Source organism: Panthera leo, chromosome A2 (assembly GCF_018350215.1).
Source record: "Panthera leo isolate Ple1 chromosome A2, P.leo_Ple1_pat1.1, whole genome shotgun sequence".
NCBI lineage: Eukaryota > Metazoa > Chordata > Mammalia > Carnivora > Felidae > Panthera > Panthera leo.
Window position 1 is genome coordinate 59006692 of NC_056680.1, and position 26911 is coordinate 59033602.

The 26911-nt window shown below is 48.3% G+C and overlaps 1 protein-coding gene across 2 annotated transcripts; it reads right to left on the reverse strand.

The window, feature by feature from the left end:
• Positions 1-26911, reverse strand: CHST13 (carbohydrate sulfotransferase 13). Of its 2 annotated transcripts, none has more exons than XM_042927553.1 (3): positions 26815-26911; positions 6671-6750; positions 1-1465 (listed from the first exon to the last, which is right to left on the reverse strand). In XM_042927553.1, exons 1-3 carry the CDS (start codon positions 26909-26911, stop codon positions 620-622), a joined length of 1023 nt encoding a protein of 340 aa, XP_042783487.1. In that variant the 3' UTR covers positions 1-619. The 2 variants fall into 2 exon arrangements, with proteins under 2 accessions (XP_042783487.1, XP_042783488.1); XM_042927554.1 differs by lacking the exon at positions 26815-26911 and adding an exon at positions 22290-22484.

The following is a 26911-nucleotide window of genomic DNA, read 5'->3' on the forward strand; positions in this document are numbered from 1 at the left end:
TCCTATAAAACCGGGCACCATTCTGAGCTCTGTGAGCACACACGGAAGACTTGGGATCTGGCCAGACTGAGGTCAAAGGTGGCCAGACACAGTGCTGCTCTGTGACAGGCAGAGTGGAAGGCAACTCAGGATGGGCTCCAGAGCCATGCCCGCTGGCACAGATGGCTCTAGCCTGAGCCCATCGAGGGACAGGGATGTGACCACCAAAGCAGGTGAGGTGAAGAGGTCACACTGAACCATCATTTCTGCTCTGTTGCACCACAGACAGGTTTGGGGGCAAAGCCGACCCCCAAAATGGCCCCAAACGAAAACAGACTAGTTATTCAATGCTCTCCCATCCAGGGGTCTGGAGAAAGGCCGTCCAGCTGGAGCAGTCAGAGGAAGCAAGCGTCAAGTGACAGGCAGTCACACAAGGTGGACTGCACCTAAACCTGGCCAGGCGTGCTGGCCAATCAGGGAATCGCGGGGGCAGTGGTACTTAGAGTGGAGTCCCGGGCGGGTGGCACCAGCATGGAGGTGCAGGGGACGGTGGGGGTGGGGACCACCAGAAATACACACTCTCCGGTCCACCCGAGACCCCGGGGCATCCACATGCCAGGCTCCGCCGGGACTCCGCGGCCTAGTGCAGCCGCAGGTAGGAGGGAGCAGAGTAGTTGAAGAGCAGAAAATCCATCCTGTAGAGGTCGTAGAGACGCCGCTGGTAGAAGGGGCTGATGTCCCGAAAGAGGCGCTCGGCGAGGTCGCGCGCGGCGGCCGCCTTGGCCCGGGGCGGCGGCGCGGGGAAGCGCAGGCCCGGCGCGCCCACCAGGTCGAGCACGAAGGCCGCGTCCTCCGCCAGCGTCTCGAACTTGCCCACCACGTCGTAGCGCAGGCGGCACGGGTGGCAGAGCGCGTGCGCGCGCTCCCAGTGCTCGTTGAAGGGCTCCTCGCGGCGCGTGCGCGGGTCCAGCAGGTAGGCCAGGAACTCGGCGAAGCGCACGTCGTGGCCGCGGGCCAGCGCGTCCGGGTGCGCGCGCGGCCTCAGGCGCCGCACGATGCGCGTGCCGTAGCGCCGCTGGAAGGCGGCGCTGTAGGGCCGCGCCAGCTTGTTGCGGTAGGCCGACGCCAGGCGCTCGAAGGGCTCGCGCACGAAGAGGAAGGCCAGGTAGGCGCGCAGGCGCCGGTTGATCTCGGCCGGGCTGAAGTCGGCCAGCGAGGGCAGGCGGCCCGGCGCGTGCGCCTCGTGCGCGGGGATGGCGCGCGGGTCGCCGCGGGCGCGGCCGCTCAGCGCCAGCAGCACGCGCTTCCAGTTGGTGCAGGCCACCTTGGGCACGTAGCAGTAGAGCAGGCCGTGCGCGTCGTCCACCAGCACGTGCCGCAGGTCCTCGGGCCCCAGCAGGCGCTGCCGCCGTGTGTGGCGGCTGCAGGCGCGCCGCAGCAGGTCGCGCCGCTGCCGGTGCACCTCGGCCATGGCCGAGCGCGGGCCCTGCGGGCGACAGGTCGGGGGACGGACGGGTCAGCGCTGCGGGCCCTTCGCCCACCCGGCCGCGGCGAAGGAATGGGGGACTGAAACCCCAGCAACTGCCACTGATCGCTCTGTGATTTGGGACCCAGGGATCTGTCCTGGACCTGAACTTGGGGAGAAATGGCTCTGACCTCGCTGAGGCACGTGGAAGGATGTGACAAACAAGTGTTGGGTGCTCAGGACCGAGGAAGGCCTCAGAATGAATATGACCACATCAGAGTAAGCCTGATAAAGAAGTTATATCATCAGAGTGGTAAGGGTGGGTGCAGATTGAATATCCGCTCCCTTTTTACTGAAAGCATAGTGTATACGAACGGTATACTTTAAACCTATATAGAGTTGAAAAATGCAGCCACTTGCAGGCTACCGAGATATTTTTTGTTCAATGATAAAATTAGCTACTTCTGTATGTTCCTGCGGGTCTTGATTTCTTTTTATTACCGCCAACCATCTCTAATCTCAGTGCCTGGGCAGGAAGCTTGCCCTCTCTGAAGCCTGTCTCTCTTCTGTGAGATATTAACATCGAGCATTTATCTAGCACCCACTGTGTGCCAGAAAGTCTTCTGTGCACTTTACGACTCTATTAATTAGGTAGTATTAGGACACTCAGGCCAGCCCCTCCTAGCCTGCCTCAGCCATGCTAAGACCCAAGCCACCACCTCCCACCCATCCCTCCTCCTTTCCTCAAGTCCCTTCTGCACTAAACAGGTTCTCTACTTCCAAGACTAACCCTCCAACCCCCCTCCCACCCCTCCTCTTCCTGGTTCAGGAGTTTCTAGGAGAGTGTTTTTAATTCCTCAGAATTGCCTTAAAAACCTTCAAGACATAATAAAAAAAAGACAACAAACATTGTTGATGATGTGGGAAAATGGAACCTTCATTCATTGCTGTTGAGGGTGTAAAATGATATAGCTGTTGTGGAAAGCTTGGCAGCTTCTCAAAAAATAATAAATAAACATATGATCCAGCCCTCCACATCTAGGTATATACCAAGATAACTAGAAACATATGTCACACCAAAACTTGTAAATGATGTTGACAGCAACGTTATTCATAATAGCCAAAAGGTTTGGAAACAACCCAAATGTCCATCAACAAAGAATTGGATAAATAGTATGTAGCATATCCATACAATAGAATATTATTCAGCCAATAAAAGAAAGAAAATTCTTTTTTTCAGTGTTTATTTTGAGAGAGAGAGACAGAGCGAGCATGGGGGAGAGGTAGAGAGAGAGGGAGAGAGAGAATCCCAAGCAGTCTCCATGCTTACAGTACATGGGGCTCAAACTCACAAACCATGAGATCACGACCTGAGCCAAAATGAAGAGTCAGGTGCTCAACAGACTGAGCCACCCAGGCGCCCCCAAAGGAAATTCTGATACACCCTAAAACATGGATGAAACTTGAAAAGATTGCCCATGTTAAGTGAAGGAAGCCAGGCACAAAAGGCCATATGTTGTCGGATAGATTCCATTTATAAGAAATGTCCAGAATAGATCCACAGAGACAGAAAGCATATTGCTAGTTGTCAAGGGCGGGTGGGAGGGGACAAGGGGGAGTGACTGCTAACTGGTACTGGGTTTCTTTTCTGGAGTCACGAAAGCGTTCTGCAATTAGAGTGGCAACAGCTATGCAGCCTTGTAAATACACTAAAACCCGTTGAATTGTACACTTTAAAAGTGAGTTTTATGGTATTTGAGTTATATCTCAGTTAAGAAAAAAGCCTTCTGAGTGCTTCCATTGCAAGGGGACAAAGCAGCCTCTGAAATGGGGGCACACTGTACCCCGTGCCTTCATGAGAGTATCTGACGCTGGGGGGAGGGGGCAGGGATGTGTGTGTGTGTGTGTGTGTGTGTGTGTGTGTGTGCGTGCGCACACACATGCGTGTATGCTCAGTTGTGCTTCTGGTGCCTTTAAAAGCATCCTGCAGAAATCCAAGATACTGGGGCACCTGGGTGGCTCAGTCGGTTGAGTGTCCGACTTCAGCTCAGGTCATGATCTCATGGTCCATGAGTTCAAGCCCTACATCGGGCTCTGTGCCAACAGCTCAGAGCCTGGAGCCTGCTTCGGATTCTGTGTCTCCCTCTCTCTGCACCTCCCCCGCTTGCACTTTGTCTCTGTCTGTCTCTCAAAAATAAACATTAAAAAAATAATAAATCCACGATACTTTCAGTGAAAAAGCTGAAATACAGAACAAGAGTCAACACCCCACACTTTGGGCTTAAAAAGGGTTGGGGAAGGAAATAAATGTTTCAGAAAAGGATAGGTTGTGGGGAGCCTCTCTTTTAGATATATATTGACATTGTCACAGAATAAACAAGGATGTGATTTGCTTCCAGATAATCCCAGGTAGGAATGGAGGGGAGAAGGGTCTGGATGAAATAGGACTGGATAAGAGTTGATGACTGTTCAAACTGGGTGATGGGAACATGGGGGTTTAATGTACTTTGTACTTCTGTATATGTTTGAATTTTTCACAATTAAAACATAAAGCAGAGAGAAAGGACATATATGCCCTGTAGGTGTGATTTTGGCAAAGTGACCTGAGCACATGACTGAACACTGGACACTACACACATACCCAGAACGTGCCTGGGAGGACACACAGGAGACTAACTGGTCACCTCCAGGGGTCAGCAGGAACAGGGTGGGAAGGAGAGGTACTCTTCACTGTATGTACTTTTTGGGAGGTTGAATGCCCTATCGTGCTTATGTTACCTTTTCAAAATCGCACTGAAAGGTGGCTGCGAAGTTCAGCCACGGCTGTGGGGGGCCTGGGAGGATCCCCTACTCTCTAAGGCAGACTCACAGGGTTGCCCTCAGAAGCCTGGCTGCACATGAGTGCCAGGAGAGGCTGCATCCAGGTGCCCCACAGCCCAGGTCTGCTTTCAGCTTCCAGACAACCCAACATATTTCCTATGGCACAGAATACTGGCCATCCCCCCACCTGTTGGGCCACCTTTCCTGACAGTAGACCTCAACTGTGGTAGGTCGTGTGCCTAGCCTTGGGGAAGAACCAGTTACAGCAACCTCACACAACTTCACGAAAGCTCTGGGGCCAGCGGTGCACACGTAGCTTGGCTTTGACCAAAGAGATTACAGGAAAGTCTGCTAGATGAGTCCCAGGAAAGACTTCAGCACAAAAAGAGAGGGCCCTTGAAGAAAAAAACCTTTGCCTGCCCCCCTCCCTTTCTGCTCGGGGCTACTGTCCTAGGAGTAGAGGTCCGGAGCCCTGGCAGTCAGATTGCAGTCAGGAGACAACAAGACATGAAACAGATATCAACATCCAGACGATGACGATGCCAACATGATGCTGTTCCAGAGGGCTGGCTGGTCTCTGAGCATCTTGGGAAGTAAACACCGACTGTCCTAATGGCTTAAAGTCAGCTTTTCTGTCGCTTGGAGCTCCGTAAATACCAAGACAGGCAATGTTATCTCCATACAAGTGAGAAAACTGAGGCTCAGAAGAAATGAGTTGCCTACAGCTCTCGAGTACGGAAGCTGGAACTCTCAACTCAGGCCACTTAGGACTCAGAAGCTGCCTGCTGGTCCAGGACCGAGTCCTGCAGCTACAACTCTCCTCTCTCCTGGCCTGATTGGACTCAGCTGCCTGCATCCTTAGCGTGGCTCTAGTCCTTATGAGCTCTGTCACCTTCTCTGTGTCCTTGGCCTCCCTTTGCCTCAGTTTCCTCATCTTTAAACAGGGAAAACAACAGCCCTACAGCCCTACCTTGTAGGGTTGCCGTGAGGACTAAATATGTTCACAGAACTGAAGTGTCTGGTACACAGTTAGCACTCACTGGCCGGATTATTTTTATTACTTTTTATTTCTCAGCTGCAAGGTGCTAAGCTCCCAGGGCCTTAACACCCAACAGTCAGTGCGACCTCAGGCCATTAGGGGGCTGAGCCAACTCCATCTGACCCTCAGGGGCCTGTGGAACTAGCGGGGCCCAGGATCCTACAGAGAGCTTGGCCTGCCCTCAGCTTGCTGTGTGGTCCAGAGCAAGCCAGTCACCCTCTCTGAACCAAGGCCTTTACACCTGCAACCCAAGGTCAGATAAGCTCCACAGGCCCCTTTGGCTCAGCACTTAGGGATTCAGTGAACAGCTACCTACCCAACCTGTCTGATCATTCTCCCCAGCTTAAAACCCTCTATGGGAGCCATACCTTTCCCCTTACCCTTTCCTCTTACCCTTTCCCCACCTGCCAGGCACCACCAAGCTGCTGCCTACTCTTGGCTCACCTCACACCCCCTCTTCCGTTGCCCCCTCACCTCCAGGCACTCAGCCCCCTACTGTTTGTCTCTCAACATTTTTTCAGCAGTTCTCAGCTCCGATGTCCTTTTCTCAGAGAGGCTCCCCTCCCCCCCACAGCCCCCGATCTAAACGAGAACCCTCCTGGTCCATCTCTTATTGCACCTAGGGCTGCCCTGATGCAAACGAGTCACAGGTTAATGCAGGTGGCAATGGGATGATGTCTTCCCCCCCCCGCCCCATGGGAATGTCAGCTGCACCAGGTCAGGGACCCAGCTGACCTGCTTGCCGCTGGATCAGCAGCATCCCGAGCACAGACTGCACACAGTAGGTGGTCCACACATGCTGTCTGAATGGGTGCCTCTCCTTGTACGTGCTGGGGTGTGTGTGAGCCAGGGGCCTGTGGCTCTCAGTGGGGTATAACCATGGCGGGGAGGGGGGCTGGGATTTGTGGGTGCTCCCGGCAGGCCCAGAGCAGAAGTGGAGTGCACGGGCCAGCAAGCCTCCCGGTCCGTGTGCCTGAGAACACTGCGAGGGCAGGTAGGCTACCCCCTACCACAGTGGGTACTAAAATCTGGGGGTTCACTTAATTACCGTCTCCCCACTAGACCTCCTAAGGGTCTGCTTCAGTCTTTTATACCCACAATGCACAAAAGAGTGTCTGGCACAGTGTGGCCTCAGTCTGTTGTTGGGTCAATGGTGGAGGGTGGGTGGGCGGATCTCCCAGCTTGCCCCAAGATTTGCCCTTGTCACAGGCATTCTCCTCTCTGCACAGAGCCTTGACTACCGAGGAAGCTTCGTCATGCCCTCCTGTGGGCTCCAGTCCCATGACAGCAGGTCTACACGTGGGCTTTCAGGTTCCCGGGGCTGGAGGTAGAGGGAGGCATCACTGGGTGGGTGTCTGTCCACCTACCTGGTCCACATCATACAGCATCTGCAGGGGACTCCTCCTCTTCCCACTGAGCCAGCCAGAGCCCAGGCTGTTTTCAAATGCTGTGGGGCACAAGGAAAGAGGCATCAAATGGACTGATTGTGGCTCTCAGGGGGCTTGGACACATCTGATCTACCTCTGGGAATCAGTTTCCCTGTTGTGTCTCACCTGCCTCCAGGGGGCTTGGTGGAGTGTGCGGCACTGATAGGTCCCCTGACCCACCAGGGCAGAGTACTTGGTATCACTCCTGCCCCATGTCCTGCCCTTCAGAGTTGGAGGATGCCAGGCAGGCAGGGATGAGAGGAAAGGTGTTATCCAGCCCTCTGGTGAAGGCCTGACCACCCACTGTCTCCATCTGCCTTCATCTCATGCCCCACCCCCACCAGCCCCATGACCACGGAGCCCGAAGGGAATCACCAAGCTAGCTGCTGTCCAGGCAGCCAGTAAGGGGTGGGTAGCAGGAGAGGTGGCACAGCCAAACTCAGCTTCTCCAATGACAGCCCGCCAGGTCACATGACTGCCGTGGGCTCCTACAGGAGCCTGAACTTCCCTGGCCAGTATGTATGCCACTTCCTGGTAAATGCAGGTTTTACGGTCTCCCAGACTGGAAGACAGTGGGCAGGGATACTATCTGTCTCAGTACTGCACTCTTCAATCTTTTTTTTTTTTTTTTTTTTTTTTAATTTTTTTTTTTCAACGTTTTTAATTTATTTTTGGGACAGAGAGAGACAGAGCATGAATGGGGGAGGGGCAGAGAGAGAGGGAGACACAGAATCGGAAACAGGCTCCAGGCTCCGAGCCATCGGCCCAGAGCCTGATGCGGGGCTCGAACTCACGGACAGCCCAGAGCCTGACGCGGGGCTCGAACTCACGGACCGCGAGATCGTGACCTGGCTGAAGTCGGACGCTTAACCGACTGCGCCACCCAGGCGCCCCTGCACTCTTCAATCTTAAAACTACCACAAACTCTGCTTACTAAATTTATTCTTTTACTTTAAATGTGTCTTAAGGAATATCTTCCTACATATTCAATTAATATGAATATATTCTTAGTATATAGTTGACATAGGTAAGCATAGGTTTATGATCTTATGCTTCTTGATCATATTTTTCTTAAATATGATTAAATATGATTATACTTGTTAATAAATGAATAAAGTATATGCAGTCTTCAAAAAAGATCACCAAAATCGGCAAAACTTTAGCTAGACTGACCAAGAAGAAAAGAATGACGTCTCTGGTGCAGCCACTCTGGAAAACAGTATGGAGGTTCCTCAAAAAATTAATAAACTACCCCACAACCCAGCAATTGCACGACTAGGTATTTATCCAAGGGATACAGGTGTGCTGTTTCAAAGGGGCACATGCACCCCAATGTCTATAGCAGCACTATCGACAATAGCCAAAGTATGTCCATCGATGATGAATGAATAAAGAAGATACATACACACACACACACACACACACACACACACACACAATGGAGTATTACTCGGCAATCAAAAAGAGTGAAATCTTGCCATTTGCAACTACGTGGATGAAACTAGAGGGTATTATGCTAAGTGAAACTAGCCAGTCAGAGAAAGACAAATATCATAGGACTTCACTCATACGAGGACCTTAAGATACAAAACAGATGAACATAAGGGAAGGGAAGCAAAAATGATATAAAAGTAGGGAGGGGGACATAACATAAGAGACTCTTAATTACAGAGAACAAACTGAGGGTTGCTGGAGGGGTGGTGGGAGGGAGGATGGGCTAAATGGGTAAGGGGCATTAAGGAAGACACTTGTTGAGATGAGCACTGGGTGTTATACATAGGGGATGAATCAGTGGAATCTACTCCTGAAATCATTGTTGCACTATAGGCTAACTAACTTTGATATAGATTAAAAAATGAGCACTGATGGGGCGCCTGGGTGGCTCAGTCGGTTAAGCGTCTGACTTCAGCTCAGGTCACGATCTCACGGTCCGTGAGTTCGAGCCCCGCGACGGGCTCTGGGCTGATGGCTCAGAGCCTGGAGCGTGCTTCCGATTCTGTGTCTCCCTCTCTCTCTGCCCCTCCCCCGTTCATGCTCTGTCTCTCTCTGTCTCAAAAATAAATAAAACGTTAAAAAAAAAATTAAAAAAAAAAAATGAGCACTGGGTGGGTCAGTCAGTTAAGCGTCTGATTTCAGCTCAGGTCATGATCTCACGGTCTGTGGATTCGAGCCTCAAGTTGGGCTCTGTGCTGACAGCTCAGAGCCTGGAGCCTGCTTCCGATTCTACATCTCCTTTGCTCTCTGCCCCTCCCCCACTCACACTCTGTCTCTCTTTCTCTCTCAAAAGTAAAATAAACATTAAAAAAATTAAAAATAAATTTTAAAAGTAAATACAAATAATAAAAATAAAAATAAATAAAAATGAAAGGCTGGTACCATCACAGTGACCCTAGCACATGTGCACATGGTTAAATGCTGTTTTTTGTTTTCTTTTTTTTAAATAAAGGCATCTCTGGGAGTGGGGGAAAGAATGAAGTCTCAAATTAGTAAAAACAGGAATGAAAGAAAAGCTATTAGTACTGAATCTTACAGAAATGAGAAAGGTATGAACGATTATATAAAAGCAAATTAGATAACCTACATAAAATGGAAAGAGTCCTAAAAAGATGCAAATTCCTCACTCAAAAGAAACAGAAAATCTCAATGACATATAACAATACATTGAAATAGTAATGGAAAGAAATTCCCACAAAGAGAAGCCCAGAATCAGATAACTCACTCCTGAATCTTATCAAATATTTAAAGAAGAATTAACACCAGTATCTTCTAAACTATTTATGCCCCTCAAAAAAAACTCCCAAAAAACAAAACAGAATGGGGGAGGGAAAATACCTCCCAACTCATATATGAGCCCAGTATTACCCCGATACCAAAACCAGACAGAGACATCACAAGAAAGCTACAGAGCAATATCTCTTATGAACATAGATGCAAAATCCTCACAAACAAAACAAAACAAAACAACACATCAAACTGAATCCATCAACATATAAAAAGGTTTATATATGACCAAGTAAGGCTTATCCCAGGAGTGCAAAGGTGGTACAACATAAAAAAAAATCAATCACGGTAATACACCATATTAATAGAATAAAGAAAAAAACCCCACACAATCATCATCAGTACAAGCAGAAAAAGTGTTGCACAATATCCAATACCCTTTCCTAATAAAAACACTAAATGAACCAGAAATTGAAGGGAACTTCTTCAAGCGGATAAAAGCCATCTAGAAGCCATAGCTAACATATTTAATAGTGAAAACTGGATGCTTTACCTCTAAGATCAGGAACAAAACAAAGGATGCCCACCTTCACTATTTCTATTCAACAATGTACTAGAAGTTCTAGCCAGGCTATTGGGCAAGAAAAAGAAAGAAAAAAGGCATCCAGATTGGACAGGAAAAAGTAAAATTATGTTTATTCATAGATAACACGAATATATAGAGAATGTGTATGTATGTATTTGTGTAATCCACAAACGATTAGAGCTAATAAATTAGTTCAGCAAGATTGTAGAATAAAAGACCAATATACAATAGTAAATTGTATTTCTAAATACTAGCAATGAATAACCCAAAATTGAAATTACAAAAACATCTCCATTTACAATAGCATAAAAAGAAAAACATTAAGGATTAAATTTAACAAAATAAGTGCAGAACTCATCGCTGGAAACTAAGACATCACTGGAAGAAATTGAAGACCTGAACGAATGGAAAAATATCCCATGTTTGTGGATTGGGAGATTTAATGTCATTAAGGTGGCAGTATTCCCCGATTACAGCTCTTAGCACATGGCAGACAGCCACATGGCAGACAGCTGTGCATGTGTTCCTGGAGTAGCTTACATACAGCATGCAGGAAGCGGGGTGGGCAAAAAGGATGCCATTCTCCAAATATCAGAGATCCACGCTTTGATCAGGTGTGCTTCCCCACATTGTTGCAAGTCCCTCTCCCTCCACATAAAGTGACTTCCGAAGGACTTAAAAGGCTGGTTCCCTTTTCTCCACCTTCCATTTTTCTCTTTTCCCCTTTTTGGGGAGCCAGGTATTAAACACTAAAACATTCAAAGCAACGGCAAAAATGGGGAAAATTAGAAACTGACTGTGAATGCCCAGGGAGAGGCTCAGAAAAAGACCTAAGAAGACCTTAAATTTATAACGTGGGCTGAACCTCAGCACAGACAGCCTACAACAATCAGAAAAACAAAAACAAGCTAAAAATAGCAATCACCAAGTAAGAGAATCTGATTTCCACAGTTACTACATTATGAGATTCAAATGTCCAGTGTTCAACAACAACAGAAAAATTAGAAGTCATACAAAGAAAGAGGAAAGTATGGTCCATTCAGATGAAGAAAATAAATCAACAGAAACACCCTGAAAAAAATCTGATGGCAGATATATGAGACAAAGACTGTAAGACAACTGTCTTGAAGATGCTTAAAGAACTAAAGGAAGATGTGCAGAAAATCAAGAAAATGATCGATGAAAAAAATGGAATATCAGTAAAGATGTTAAAAGAAACTAAGAAGAAATTCTAGAGCTAAAATGTACAATACCTGAAATGAAAAATTCACTGGCGGTATTAAAAGACAGATTTTAAGTAGGCAGAAAAAAGAATCAGTGAACTTGAAGACAGGACAATGGAAATTACTGAGTAAAAGGAACAGAAAGAAAAAAGATTCAAGAAGAATAAACAGAACCTAAGGGACCTGTGGGACAACATCAAAATCAACATACTCCTGTGGGAGTCCCAGGAGGCGAAGAGAAAGACAGTGACGGAAAGAATATCTGAAGACATAATGGCCGAAAACTTCTCAAATTTCATGAAAGACAGGAATATAAACATCCAAGAATCATAATGAACTCCAAGTAAGATGAATTCAAAGAGACTTGCAAATCAAACTTTCAAAAGACAGAGAATCTTGAAAGCAGCAAAAGAGAGACAACTCATCACTCATACAAGGGAGCCTCAATAAGATTATGAGTAGATTTCTCATCAGAAAGTTTGGAGGCCAGAAGACAATGAGATGATATATTCAAAGTGCTCAAAGGAAAAAAAAAAGCACTGTCAATCAACAAACCTATATCTGGAAAAACTCTCCTTCAAAAGTGAGGGAGAGCTTAATATCTGTATATTCACAGATATACAAAAGCTGAGGGAGTTCGTGATCTGTCCTGCCAGAAATGCTCAGGGGAGTCCTGCAAGATGAAATGAAAGGAAACTAGACAGTAACTCGAAGTTGTATGGAGAAGTAAATATCAATAATGGTAGATACACAGGCAATTATAAAAGATAATATTATTGTAACAATAGTTTGTAACCGTACTTTTTGTTTTCTATATGATTTAGAAGAGACTATATCTAAAGCAAAAAAAAAAAAAAAAACAATTATCAGTCTAAAAGCCAGTATTATTAACTCCAAATTTTTGTTTTCTATGTAATTTAAGAGAATAATGCATTTATTTATTTATTTATTTATTTATTTTTAACGTTTATTTATTTTTGAGACAGAGAGACAGAGCATGAACAGGGGAGGGGCAGAGAGAGGGAGACACAGAAGAGGGAGGGAAGCAGGCTCCAGGCTCTGAGCCATCAGCCCAGAGCCCGACGTGGGGCTCGAACTCACGGACCGTGAGATCATGACCTGAGCTGAAGTTGGACGCTTAACCGACTGAGCCACCCAGGCGCCCCGAGAATAATGCATTTAAAAGAATTACTAGTTTATGTGTGTGGGCATATAGTGTATAAAGATGTAATTATATAATAGCAACTGAAAGGGATGGGGACAGAGCTGTAAAAGAGCAAAATTCTGTACTTAGCAAGGTTAAAGTTGTATAAATCCAAAATACAACATATAATTTTAGGATTAAATGTGATCCCCATGGTAGCCACAAAGGAAGTGAGAAAGGAATTTACAAAAAGATAAACTGACTAAACACAAAAGGAGACAGTAATACAGGAAATGAGGGATAAAAAAAAAAAAAAACTATAAGGCATAGAGAGGACAAATAGCAAAATGACAGATGTTCCTCCTTATCAGTAATTACTTTAAATGTCAATGGATTAAACTCACCAAAATACAGACATGGGCAGAATGGATAAAAATACCTGACCCAACTCAATCTGTGTTCTACAAGAGACTCATTTGAGATCCAGTGATACAAACTGGATAGAAAAAAACTCCAAGCAAATAGTAACCAAAATAGAGCAAAGGTGGCTATATTAATATCAGACAAAACAGACTCTGAATCAAAGAAATAAGAGACAAGTACTTTATATATGAATAAAAGTTTTAATACAGCAAGAAGCTAGAACAATTATAAACATTTACTTACCTAATGGCAGGCTATCAGAGTAAATGAAACAAGAATTGGCAGAATAGGAAGGAGAAATAGACAGCTCTACAATAATAGTTGGAGATTTCAGTATACCACTCAGTAATGAATTAAGCAATGAGATAGAAGATGAGGAGGGAAACAAAGGACTTACACATCACAATAAACCAATTAGATCTAATAGACACATACAAAACACTCTATCCAACAACAATAGCACATTCTTCTCTAACACATGTGGAATGTTTTCCAGGATAGTCTATATGTTGGGCCACAAAATAAGTCAGGATAGATCTTAAAAGGGGCGCCTGGGTGGCTCAGCCAGGTGGGTGTCCAACTTCAGCTCAGGTCATGATCTCACGGTCCGTGAGTTTGAGCCCCGCATCGGGCTCTGTGCTGACAGCTCAGAGCCTGGAGCCTGCTTCGGGTTCTGTGTCTCCCTTTCTCTCTGCCCCTCCCCCACTCATGCTCTATCTTTCCATCTCTCAAAAATGAATAGATGTTTAAAAAAAAGTTAAAATAAAAGACATTATATCATACAGAGTATATTCTCTGACCACAGCAGGATGAAGTCAGAAATCAATAACAGAAGGAAAACTGGAAAATTCACAAATCTGTAGTAATCAAAGAACACACTTCTAAACAACCAGTGGATCAAAGAAGAAATCACAAGGGAAATTACAAAATACTTGGAGTCAAGGGCACCTGGGTGGCTCAGTCAGTTGAGCGTCCGACTTTGGCTCAGGTCATGATCTTACAGTTCATGGGTTCGAGCCCCACAGTGGGCTCTGTGCTGACAGCTCAGAGCCTGGAGCCTGCTTCAGATTTTGTATCTCCCTCTGTCTCTGCCCCTCCCCCGCTCATGTTCTGTCTCTCTCTGTTTCTCAACAATGAATAAACTTAAAAAAAAAAAAGAAAATACTTGGAAACAAAAATGAAAACAACATAAACTTATGGGATGCAGCGAAAGTGCTCAGGGGAAATTTAGAGCTATAAATTCTTACATCAAAAAAAAAAAAAGAGGGGTGCCTGGGTGGCTCAGTCGTTTGAGGGTCCAATTCTTGATTTCAGCTCAGGTCATGATGCCAGGGTTGTGGGACCAAGCCCCACTTTAGGCTCACACTGAGCATGAAGCCTGCTTAAAATCCTCTCTCACCCTCTGCCCTTCCTCTCTCTCTAAAATAAATTAAAAATAAATTAACAAATGAATGAATGAATGAACAAGCAAACAAACAAGAAATATCTCAAATCAGCAACCTAAGTTCGTAACTTAAGGAACTATAAAAAGAAGAAAAAATAAACCCAAAGCTGGCAGAAAGAAGGAAATAATAAAGATTAGAGCAGAGACAAATGAAATAGAGAATAGAAAAATAGAGAAAGTCAATAAAACCAAAATTTGGTTCTTTGGAAAGATCCACAAATTGACTACCCTTTAGATGGACCAAGAAAAACAAGATTCAGCTTACTAAAATCATAAATGAAAGTGGGACATTACTACTGACCCTACAGAAGTAAAAAGAACTATAAGAAACTACTATGAACAATTGTATGCCAAAACAGTTGGATAACCTAGATGAAATAGACAAATTTCTAAAATGTACTAAGTACAAAATGTACTAAGATGAATTCATGAGGTAGTAGAAAATCTGAATACATTTATAACTAGTAAGGAGACTGAATCAGTAATAAAAATTTTCCTGACAAATAAAAGCCATGGACCTGATGGCTTCACTGGTGAAGTTTATCAAACATTTATAGAAGAACTAATGCAAATCCTTCTCAAACTTTTGCAAAAATTATAGAGGAGGGAACACTTCCTAATTCAATTTGTATGGCCACTAATAACTCTGGGCGGGGGGGTGGGGGGGTGGGGGGAGGGGGGAAGGGAGCCAGACAAAGGCACTACAAGAAATGAAAACAGTATCTCTTAACATTGATGCAAAAATCCTCCACAAAATACTAGAAATACAAGTTAAACAGCATATTAAAAGATTATATATCATCACCAAGTGAGCTTTAGTCCCAGAATACAAGGATAGTTCAACATATAAACATCAATCACTGTACTACACCATATTAAGAGAATGAAGGAGGGAAAAAAAAAAAACCCACACAATCATCTCAATTGATGCAGAAAAACCATTTGACACAATTCAGCATACTTTCATGATAAAAAAGAAAACACTCAAAACAAACAAACAAACAAAGAACAGAAGGAAAGTACCACAGCACAATATAAACCATATATGAAAAACCCATGGCAAACATCAGACTCAATAGTGAAAGACTAAAAGCTTTTCCTCTAATCAGGAACAAAGCAAGGATGCCCATTTTTGCCACTTCCATTCAACACAATATTGGAAGTTCTAGTCAGAGCAATTAGACAAGAAAAAGAAATAAAAGACATCCAAACTGGAAGGAAGTAATAAAATAAAATTGTTTCTGTTTGCAGATGATATGATCTTATATGCAGAAAACCCTAAAGATTCCACACACAAAAACTGCTAGAACTGATAAATGAGTTCACCAAAGTAGCATGATACAAAGTCAACACACAAAAATCATTGCATTTCTATACACAATAAAAAATATGAAAAGGAAAGTACAAAAAAAATTCCATTTGTAATAGTCTAAAAAAGAAGAAAATACTTAGGAATTAACTTAGCCAAGGAGGTAAAAGACTTGTACAATGAAAATTACATAACACTGCTGAAATAAATTAAAGAAGACACAAAGAAATGGAAACACATCCCATGTTCATGGATTGGAAAACTTAGTATTGTTAAAATGTCAATACTGCCCCAAATGATCTGTAGATTCAATGCAGTCCCTGTCAAAATTCCAATGACGTTTTTTGCACAAATAGAAAAACCCGTCCCAAAATTCAATAGGACCCCAAATATCAAAAAAAAAAAAATATCTTGAAAAAGACCAAAACTGGAAGATTCACACTTCCTCATTTCAAAACTAACTACAAAGCTATAGTAACAAAACAGTGGGTGCTGGTGAAAGGACAGACATATAAAGAAGAGAAGAGAAGAGAAGAGAAGAGAAGAGAAGAGAAGAGAAGAGAAGAGAAGAGATGTGTCCAGAATAAACTCTTACATACATGGTCAAATGCTTTTTGATAAGGGTGCCAAGACCATTCAATGGGGGAAAGGACACTCCTTTCAACAAATGGCATTGGGAAAACTGGATGTTCACATGAAAAAGAATGAAGCTGGACCCTTACCTCACATCATATAGAAAATTTAACTCAAAATAGATTAAAGGCCTAAATGTAAGACCTAAACAATAATACTCTTAGAAGAAAACATAAGACAAAAGCTTCATGACCTTGGATTTGGCAGTGGTTTCTTGGATATAACCAAAGGCACAGGTAACAAAAGGAAAAATAGATAAATTGGACTTGAAAAATTTTAAATTCTGTGCATTATGGGAGATAACACAGAATGGGAGAAAACTTTTGTAAATTATGTATCTGATAGGGGATATATAGAGAACTCCTAAAATTGAACAACAAAAAATTCAACTCAATAATGGGCAAAGGACTTGAATAGACATTTCTCCAAAGAAGATGTACAAGTGACCAATGAGCACATGAACAGATGCTCAACATCACTCATCATTAGGGAAATGCAAATCAAAACAATAATGATATACCACCTCACACCCATTATTATGGCTACTATCAAAAAGAGAGAGAGAGAGAAAAAAAAACAAGTGTTGTCAATGTGGAGAAATTAGAACCCTGTACACTGTTGGTGGGGATGTAACATGGGGCAGCTGCTATGAAAACAGCATGGAGGCTCCACAAAAAATCAAAAATGGAATTAACAGAACACAGCAATTCCACTTCTGTGTACATACTCAAAAGAGTTGAAAAAGCAGGGTGTCTAAGAGGTATTTGCACACCCATGTTTTTAGCAGCATTATTCACAAAAGCTAAAACATGGAAGCAACCCAAGTGTCCATCAAGAGATGAACGGATAATCAAAATGGGGTCTATTCACACAACGAATATTATTCAGCCTTGAAAAGAAAGGAAACTCTGACACAGGCTACAACTTGGATGAGCCTTGGGGAGATTATGCTGAGTGAAAGAAGCCAGTCACAAAAGGACAAATCATGAAGGATTCCACGTAGTACCTAGAGTAGTAAAAACCATCGAGCAAAAAGCAGATGACGGTTGCTGGGGTGGCGGAGGGGAGAATGTGGAGTATTTAATAGGTGCAGACTTTCAGTGTTACAAGATGAAAAGAGGTCTGGAATGATGGTCACACGACACTATGAATGCATTGATACCACTGAACGGTACACCTACAAACTATTAAGACAGTAAAATTTATGTCATGTGTATTTTACCACAATAACAAAAGGTGAGCGAAAGCAAGTTAAGCGTTAAGCATTGAATTACCCTATGACCTAGCAATTCCATTCCTAGGTACATGCCCAGGAGAACTGAAAACAACGTTCACACAAAAACTTACGCACAAATATTCCCATGGCATTATTTTTAATAACCAAAACCTCAGGTTCCATTAACTGATGAATGGATGAACACTGTGGTCCATCCATACAAAAGAATATTATTCATTCATACAAAGGAAAGAGTACTGACGCTGGCTTCAACTTGGCACATAGATGAGTGGGTGCTAGGGGTTGGGGGTGCTGGGGGAAATCACTGGGAAAGACGGGAGTCACTGCTACTGCTAATATTCTGGAATTATAGAATGGACATACCACACAACTGTTAAATACACTAAGAAACCACTGAACTGTGTCCTTTGAAAAAGTGATTTTATGGAGTGAGAATTAAAGCTCAATGAAAATAAAATTACTGATCACCAAAAAGGATATATGCAAGACCATTTTATGGAAATCTAGCTTACAAATGTAAATATATTGGATGGCTATCATAAGATATTCTTGAACTCACAAGAACATTGCATGTTCATAACAAGAATACCTTCAAGAATTCAGGGTCATAAGAGAAAAGAATATATCCATAAGAAGAACGGACGTTTCCATGACCCTTGGCTTTCAATAAAATGAAGAATCTAAAAACTGCTGCCAAGAGGAACACATTCACCGAAAAGATTTAAGACATGTTTTTGACGAACAAATAAACTTGGAAAATCTGATTAACTGAAAATTTGATTATCTGTTGGCAAACGGACCATGAGTAGTGGTTGTCAAACTTTAGCATGCGTGGGGGCCAACGAAAACACAGAAAACACTTGTTCTAGTCCGGGCGGTCTGGAGGGGGACCCAGGAATCCACATGTGTAACAGCCCCCCAGGTCATGCTGATGCTGCTGGCCCAGGAGCACACCTGGAGAACCCCTGTACTACAGCAAAGCCTGGTGGAGGCTGGCTGAATGAATGCATAAATGACAGATTGACCTTGCCTTGGCCTCCAGAACCTTCTGTGTGTACCGGAAGCCCACTGTCCAGGGCCTCTGGCAGCCTCAGGCTCCTTCCCCACTCCAGTGTCCTTGGAACAAGGTCTGGGCTCTTCTGTAGCCAGGGTGAGGGGAGGGCCTAATTGTGTCCTGTGATTCACCAATGGCCCTAGGACTGGGACTTCTGTCTCCCGGCAGCTGGACGTGTCCCAGGAACACCACTGTCATCAGAAAATGAGCTGACCGGGGGGCAGCCATGTTGGCTGCGCAGGGAGGCCCCAGGCTTGGGGCTGGCAGGTTGGCCAAAGTATAGCAGCAACCACCAGGAGATGCTATGTCACATTAGCACAGCACCACTCACAACCCAGGGAGGCAGGGGACCCTTCTCACCATTCTGCAGATGTGTTACCTGTAGCCCGAGGTCACCCAGTGATGAGCTCCTCTGAGGGCCACAGCTGGGTTTGAGGAAGGGCTGGTACCCATGGCGGTGGGGGGGGGGGGGGGGGGTAGGAGGTGCCCCCAGGGACTGTGAAGCAAACCTAGGTCCATTTCTACCCCAAGGCCCCACAACTTGGAGGCACCCAGCCTTCAGAAACACCAACCCTTGCATGGGGCCTCTCATTTCCTGCTCAGGCCACAGCCTGCAGGAAAGTGCGTCCTATACCAGACCTCAGGGGCCAGTGGGTGGAGGGTCACAGGGAGCAGGCACCAGAGTGAGGTCCTATTTATAGAGTAGCTGTGGCCAGTGATTACAGGGCTGGGCCACCTCCACCCAGCCCCACCTCTTCCCACCACACAGATCAGAAGAACTTATAGTCCAGTGGGATGGGCAGGCTGGCCAGGGAGGAGGACGGATAGGACTAGGAGGGCCAGAAGGGGATTGCCTTGAAGATCCCTCGATCCGGCCCCCAACTCTGGAAAGCTGGGGGCTTGGCTCTGAGGGCAGGGTGGCCCAAACAGGGCCACAGTGAGGCATCCCCCAACCTCCACTCTGGTTTCCCCAAGCCTCTCTTGGCCTGTGTCCTCCAATGTGCAGCCCCTCCACTAGGCTTCAGGTCCCAGGCTCCCTGCCAAGGGCACCACGGAATAGACAAGCCAGGGAGAGCCAGGCGGCAGGCCCAGTCTCACAGCCAGGGAGGGGCCTGGGCCAGCCCAGGGCAGTCACAGGCAAAACCACCACGGGGTTCTGCTTTGAAAAAGGAGACAAAAATAGCAGAAGATTGTATGGGGAGGCAGGGGAGGGTGGTGGAAGGGAGGTGGGAGGGACAAGGGGGTGCCAAAGACACAGAGAAAGAGACAGAGCTACACACAATGACAGGGACAGAGGCTGGGAGAAGGAGAAACAGATCACAGCAGTAAAACAGCTGGAGTTTTGAAATTGCTCAAAGCAAACCAGCTGGGGTTGAAAGGGAGGAAGCGATGCGGTGTGAGCTGACCACAGTCTGGGAGAGCCCAGCACCCATGCCCAAAGGGATCCTGGCCCTGAAAACCATGCAGCCCTGGCCTCAAGAGCAGACCACAGTCCTGATCCAGTAGGTCGGTGCAAAGACAGCCCAACACCCTGCAGTGCCCGCTGCATGAAGGCAGGAAGCCCCCAGGAGGGCATGGCAGTCGGCAAAGGAGGCAGGGTTGGGGCAGGGTCACGGGAACCAGGAAGAAGCACCTGGGGCACAGCCCTAGGGTCGGCCAGCGCCTGGCACTGAGCTCGGCACACACTGACACTGGTATCAGGTAGAAACCATTCTTATCTGCATTTGACAGATGGGGAAACTGAGGCTCAGAGAGGGAAAGAAACAGGCCTGAGGCCTCACAGCAAGCAAAGGCCAGAAAAAGGATTTGACCCCGGGCCATAGTGCATGTATGCCTCTGAGGGCACATCTCTTGGGCACCCATCCTGCCCAGCACACAGCCCCGCCCAAGCTCACCAGAACTGCAGGCAGGTGGGTGAACTGCCACACAGGGAAACTGAAGGCAGAAACCGGTGAGATGGTCCCTGGCACACCCACCCCTAAGGAAAGGCTTTGGCTGCCCCTTGCAGCTGGGCAGGGTGCGGGGGTGGGGGGCACAAGGCATTCTGTGGGCCATTTGAAACTTCACCATTTGGGAGAGAAACACTGTTTGGTGATTCCCAGTCCAGTTAGTGAAGATTACGACACATGGTTTCTGGTTAATAAGTTCTAGCTGGGCACAGTGTTGCAAGATCAGACAGGCAGGGGCAGCCAGGCCCAAACAAGGCTGACAGGCCCCCGGGGACCTTGCTGGGGGAGGGTGGAGGGCAGGTTACCCCAGCCCATTCGGTCCCCCAGGTGACCTGGGACTTCCAGGGTGACCTGCATGCCCCAGGGTCAGGGACATTCCCTCTGGCAATCAGGCTCAGGGAGGAACACGTTGACAAGCCCTTCACAAATAAAAAACAATCCCACTTTTTTTTTTTTCCCTGAAGAGAACTAGAGATCTCTCCACTTGTACTTAAAACTCAAACTCTATTTGCTGAACTCCACCTGGAATGGAACCCCTCATCTGGCCAGCTCATTCTTGGGTATATTCTCATCACCTCTGCCTCCAGGATGGTTAAGAACTGCCCCTATCCCACCCCCCTGCCCCCTTGCCTCCTCCGTCCAGGACAGTCACAGAAATCTCCTCACTCAGGAGACTCAGAAATAGGAGGCTATTTCTCTTCCCTCCACCTTGGTGATCTTAAAACCTTCATGGCTTCCCACTGGCTAACAACAAATTCCTGCTTCTTCCCAGAACCCTCCTGGTCCACCTCTCTCCTCTCCCTCCCCCCCCCCCCCCCCCAGCTCCAGCCACACTGGTCCTTCTGCCAATCAGTGAACACATTAGGGGCGTTCCTACCTCAGAGCCTTTGCACTAACTGTTCTTTCTGGCTGGGATGCTCCTCCAGGAACCCCTATTCTTTAGAGTAACCCTTCTTGTTCAGATTTCAACTCGGATGTCCCCTCTAGAAAGAGGGTCTCTCCAAAGAGCAGCACTCCACGTCAGGACCTTTCCCAGGTCTCTCCTTTTAATTTATGCGTGGCATTTATGACCGCTGAAACAATGGGGTTTGTGTATGGGTTGATGTCTGGCTGCCTTTCCAGAAAGTTGACTCTGTAAAAAGGGACTGTCTTGTTTTCTTGTTACCCCTGTAACTCACCTAGTGCCAATGAATAATTTATTTAAAGACTGATAGCCCCTCATGGCCATAAGGAGAGGGCCCCAACTCTTAGCCTGCCACTCAAGGCCGCCCATGACCGGGCCCCAACTTAGAGTATACTTCTGGCTTCCACCCTACCACCTCATCTCATGAACCCTGAGCTCTGCCCACAGCACATCCCTTAGCACACCAGGACTTTTCACTCCTCCATTCTTTTGTCTGTGCCATTCCCTCTGCCCCAAATTCCCTTTCCTCATTTTCCCACCTGGTGAAGTCCTATGCAGCCTGCAAAGCCCAACCCAAATACCCCAGCCTATAGAGTAGAAAGCATAAGGGTTAGGGCTTTAGACTAGGATTAAATCCTGGCCCTCACACTTCCTAGTTGGGTGAGCAAGTCACTTTCCTTCTCCTGATCTTAGTCTCCTTCTCTGCAAAATGCAATTACCAATCCGTACTCTAGTGAGTCATCCACCTTGCCAGTTAACCTTTTCTCATGGTACTTTCTGGAGGCCCGGATGGTGCCTCTGAGCCCTGGGAACACTGACAGTACCTGAGAATGGACAGCAGTGTGGGAGCATCTATCTATTTGGCTGCCAGCAGCCACTCCCACTCCTTTTGCTAGCCTGCTAGGCGTCCCTTCGGAAGCAAACCTGCTTACACTCCGTCCACGTGGTTCTGATAGGCTCCCTCCTCCAGTAGCTGCTGGGATAGGCAGGTGACCAGGCCTAGCCAATTGGAGCATTCCATCCCTTTCTGCCACAGCAACTGTCCTCAGAGGTGGACACCACGGGATCCAATTCAGGCCAATGAGACACATCCTTGGGACTCTGCCTAGAAATCAGTCAAGAGCCCTTCTTTTGGACTGAGGCAGCTAAAAGTGAAGCCATTGCAGAGAAAAGCCAAACCTAGAACTGGAGACAAGGGTTCCACCCCTGGATCCACCCATGCCTGAAGGCAGCCTCATCTGGCTTAAGTGGGCCTGAGTTGAGATGTCCTCACTGAGACACTGTGACCTGTGAGGGCCCAGGGCCAGGACTGGGGAAGGAGTCAGAGCATGCAGAGTTGGGCACTGGGACCCCACTGTGCAAGGACAATGAGGGAGAGCCTATGGGACGGGGTCCTGCGGGGGGCTCAGTGGGAGGCAGTGGACACAGGGCATCCAGGGGGCAAGCTGTCTGCTCCTGGCTCTAGCTGCCCCTGCGAAGGTCCCTGGCTTCTGCGCTGAGAGGCCCTGTTCAGATCCAAGGCCAGGCCCATGTCATAGACCCACCTCAACCCTGGCACCCTGGCTCCCCAGGAGTCATCGGGCATTTCTGCATTTATTCTGCATAGGACCAAAATCCTGGTTTTTCATTAAAAGCAATGGCTGCCTCCAGGGCCACTACGCTGCCTGAGAGGTGCCCCGACCATCATAGACCCCTGCGCTCTGTCTGAACAGTTGTCTCTGTGGCCTGAGTCCCCAGGTGCTGTGGTGCCAGAAAAGGAAGGGGACAGAGAGGGAAAGGGAGAGAAGCCCTGGGCCCTTCCCCACCTGGAAACCCTCCAAGAAGGACAGTGGAGGAGAAGATCTCTGTTAGCACACATCATCCCAGATCTCAGACAGGAAGCATTGGACCCCAGGAGAAGGGAGGTGGTCTGGAAGAAAGGAAGACAGCAATCCAGCCTGGAAGGGACAGGTGGCCTCCCCTGGGAATAATCCCCTCTCCATCCAACCTTCTTCCACACTCTCCCTTCCCTGCCCCCAACCCTAGGTCCCCTGAAAGTGGACAGAGACTTCCAACTCCAGGAAAGATGCTCAACCCTGCAAACCTAGGAAAGGATTGAGGAGGGAGGGAGGTGAGGGTGGAATCCGGCACTGCCCAATGAGGCCCCTGTGAAGCAGCAGGTGGGGGATTTAAATTGAGACTCTCCCTCAGTGTGTCTCTGGGGGCAGAAGATGCAGACCAGCAATTTGGATGTTTAAAAATTTTTTTAATGTTTTATGTATTTTTGAGAAAGAGTGTGAGTGGGGGAGGCACAGAGAGAGAGGGAGACACAGAACGTGAAGCAGGCTCCAGGCTCCGAGCTATCAGCACAGAGCCTGACACAGGGCTTGAACCCACAAACGTGAGATCGTGACCTGAGCTGAAGTCAGATGGTTAACCGACTGAGCCACCCAGGCACCCCTGGATTTTTAATATTAAAAACGTAAGGTCTGCAAGGGCAGGTATATTAGTAAGTTTTGTTCCCAGCCCTAGAAAGGCACCTCGCATGAGCACGTGCCCAGCAAATCCATGGTCAACAGGGATGCACAAAAGAACAGTCTTCAAGCCCAGGTTTGGACACAGAGGAAGCAAAAGGCAGAAGGGGACGAGGGGTGACAGTGGAAGTGCCACTGGGACCCTGGGGTGAGGCTGGGGTGTCGAGGGCAGCAGTATCCTGGGCAACTGTCCTACCTTGCCCCAGCATCTTCCTCGTCCCCAGGACCTTGAGCACTAGGTCAGCACTGATGGGGTCCTGGGGGCTCAGGGATGCCATGGTGGGCTACTCCAGACTTCCCCACTAGTAAATGCACATTAGGGGCCCCAGGCCTCTAGTGGCAGTCTTTTAGGTGTCCCCTGCCCAACTGCTCTGGAGAAGGAGGGGACAGTGCCAGACCTGTGTGCCTGGAGTAAGATGCTAAAGTTCCTCCTGTGCTCTGGAGCCCTCTTCTTAGCCCAGAGGCCCACCACACCCTTCACCCCCTTCCAACTCAGAGCACAGCTTTGGGAACATCCTCAGCGCTGCTGGAGGCCCTAAGAGGCCACTTTCAGAGTCCCCAGACAGCAGGATCTGCTTCTAGCTGGACGGTTGGCAGGAGAAGGCCTTTCCACCCAGCTGTCTCCTCTCTGGCTCTGCCAGGTGGCTGCAGATCCAACATTAGCACACCCTCCTCACTGGCTTCTGAGGTCAGGGGCTTTAGCTCATGGCTCAGGAGGAAAAAGAGCCAGCAAAGTAGGTTGGGTAGGTTGGTCTGATTAACCCTTTTTTGTCCAGGGTCACCCTCAAAGCTATGATGAGTGAAGACAGACTATGGGGAAAGGTCTGAGCACCTAGCAGGAGCAAGAGGGCCTCTGGGAGGCAGGTGGGCCTGCACTATGGGAGCCCGGAGAAGAGGCCCATCCCAGTCTAGGGGCAGTGGAAGCAGAGGTCAAGTAGGGTCTGTCAGACTGGGTAGGGTGAGGCCAGCGTGGTGGGTGAGAAGGTCATGGCCAAGGGTATTCACGCAGCAGAGAATCTCAGGCAGGGACACAGCATGGGCAAAAACTAGGAGAGGGACCACGCGTCACCCTCTCTAGCTCCTGCTCTCCCGGATTTTGCAGAAGAGAGTCAAAAGGAAGAAAACGCAGAAGGTAACCAGTACCTGGGCTCATTTCTTCTCTCTCAAACCTGGGTAGAGGAGGCGGCAGGAGAGAAGTGTCCAGGCAGGGGAGACACAGAGACATAAATATGCCTACCCCAACGTGCCTACTCCTCTATAGATACCCCCCAGACACACACCCCACACACCGGGGCCCAAATGCTCTAGCCTTCTGTCTCTCTCACACCCCACACCAGTGGCTGAGCCCTGGGAGTCCAGGTCCTGAGTAAACACTTGTCTATGAATGAGTGGGTAGACAAAGACTGTCATGGCCACAGACCCTAGGACCACAGCCCACACTGCTAGGGGACACTCTGCTCTGCTAAGACACAGGAGTAGGAGCACCTGCCATGAATCAGGAGCACTCTGAACCAGGAGCACCACTCCCAGATAGCCCACCTGCTCATGGAACGGGGTGGTGATGGAAAGACTGACAAGACTGACCACGGCTCCCTCCCGTGAGCTTGGAGAGGTGTCCAGGTCTGGGAGGCTGGGTCCAGGCATGCAGAGAACAGTGTGATCGGCAGGGTGACTAGGTAGAACTCTGGTGAACACACTAGGGAGTCCTCCCCAAGCCCTGCTCACCTGGACCCCAGCCAAACCCTGGCCTCCAGCCCAGAGGCAGTCATGGAGGTTGGAGGGAAAGCAGGAGAAGGAAGCCCCGCCCCCCAAGATGAAGGGAGCACAGTGCCACCCCTAAATCATGACAGCCGGCATGATGAAGAGACTCAGGACTGAGTTTCTTCCACTATCTCATTTAATTTCACTTCCCCGGAAGACCCATAAGGAAGAACCTGAGCACTCCATTTGAAAGATGGGAGTACTGAGGGACCTGGGAGGGGGGGGAATAGGTCATCCAGCAGGTAAGGCTGTGGAATGACCCTTATCCACTAACCTAGACCCAGCCAGGTGGGTGAGTGCCCCCCAAAACACAGACTCCTCAGCTCGATCTCTTGGGCCACCCTCACTGCCCACAGTCCCTGTCCACCCTGGGGCGTGGTCACTTACTCCCTGAGACCCTGTCCGTGAGGCTCCAAAGGTGACACTCCGAGGATTCTCACAGAGCCCAGTGGAGACCTACCCCCTGAGTCCCCAAAGCCCCCCAACACACTCACACCAGGGAAAGGCAAACAGAGCCCGAGGTGGGAACAGGCTGCTGACTGGGCATCTCAAGCCCCAGGCAGGCAGCTAGCCAGCAGGCAAGTCACCCACACCTGCCCCTCAATCTCTCTGCCTTAGTTTCCCCCTTTGTGAAATGGGGAGGAGATGGAGTGAGTTAAGACTACGCACAAGCCTGGCCCAGGGCAGCTACCACGCGCTGCAGGGTCCTGACTGGCTGCCTCAGTTTCCCCAACCAGACCGTGCAGTGCGTGCAAAGGAGCCCCAGGTCCTCCTGGGTGTGAACTTCGGGGCGGAGCGGGGCGCTCCAGGCAGCAGCGCCTGCGGCTGAGGGGGACCACCTGAAGGACCGGGCAGCGTCAGGCTTCCCCAACCCACGCTGCACCGCTTCGGTCAAGGGCCCTCCGGGCGCCAAGGGGTGCCGGCGACGTAAACGAGGCTGCCTTCCTGGGTGGGCCCGATGCCCTCTGCCACCCACAACGGACCCGGGGCCCCGGGCTGCGAGCCCCGAACGATCACCCCTCGCGGGCGTTGGGAGACCAACTCCCAAGGGCGGCAAGACCCTTTCAGGGAGCCGGGGCTTGGACGGGGACGCCTAGAGCCTCCCTGGGCCCACCCACCCCTACCCCCTAGCGCGGGAGGGGACAGCAGGTGCCCCCCGTGGAGGGGCCCGGTGGGCACTCACCCGGGCGCAGGGCGCGGGGCGCGGCGCCCAGAAGTAAGAGCGCGGCACCCAGACACGCGGCCGCCAGAGCGCGCCGCCGCCAGCAGCGCCTCCCCAT

Excerpts from the sequence above, each read along its gene's own strand:
- CHST13 (XM_042927553.1), bottom strand. The coding sequence starts at position 26,911 with ATGGGGAGGCGCTGCTGGCGGCGGCGCGCTCTGGCGGCCGCGTGTCTG. Across the intron at positions 6,751-26,814 it reads GCCCCGCGCCCTGCGCCCGG|CATTTGAAAACAGCCTGGGC; the intron begins GTGAGTGCCCAC and ends TGTGCCCCACAG. Across the intron at positions 1,466-6,670 it reads TGCTGTATGATGTGGACCAG|GGCCCGCGCTCGGCCATGGC; the intron begins GTAGGTGGACAG and ends TGTCGCCCGCAG.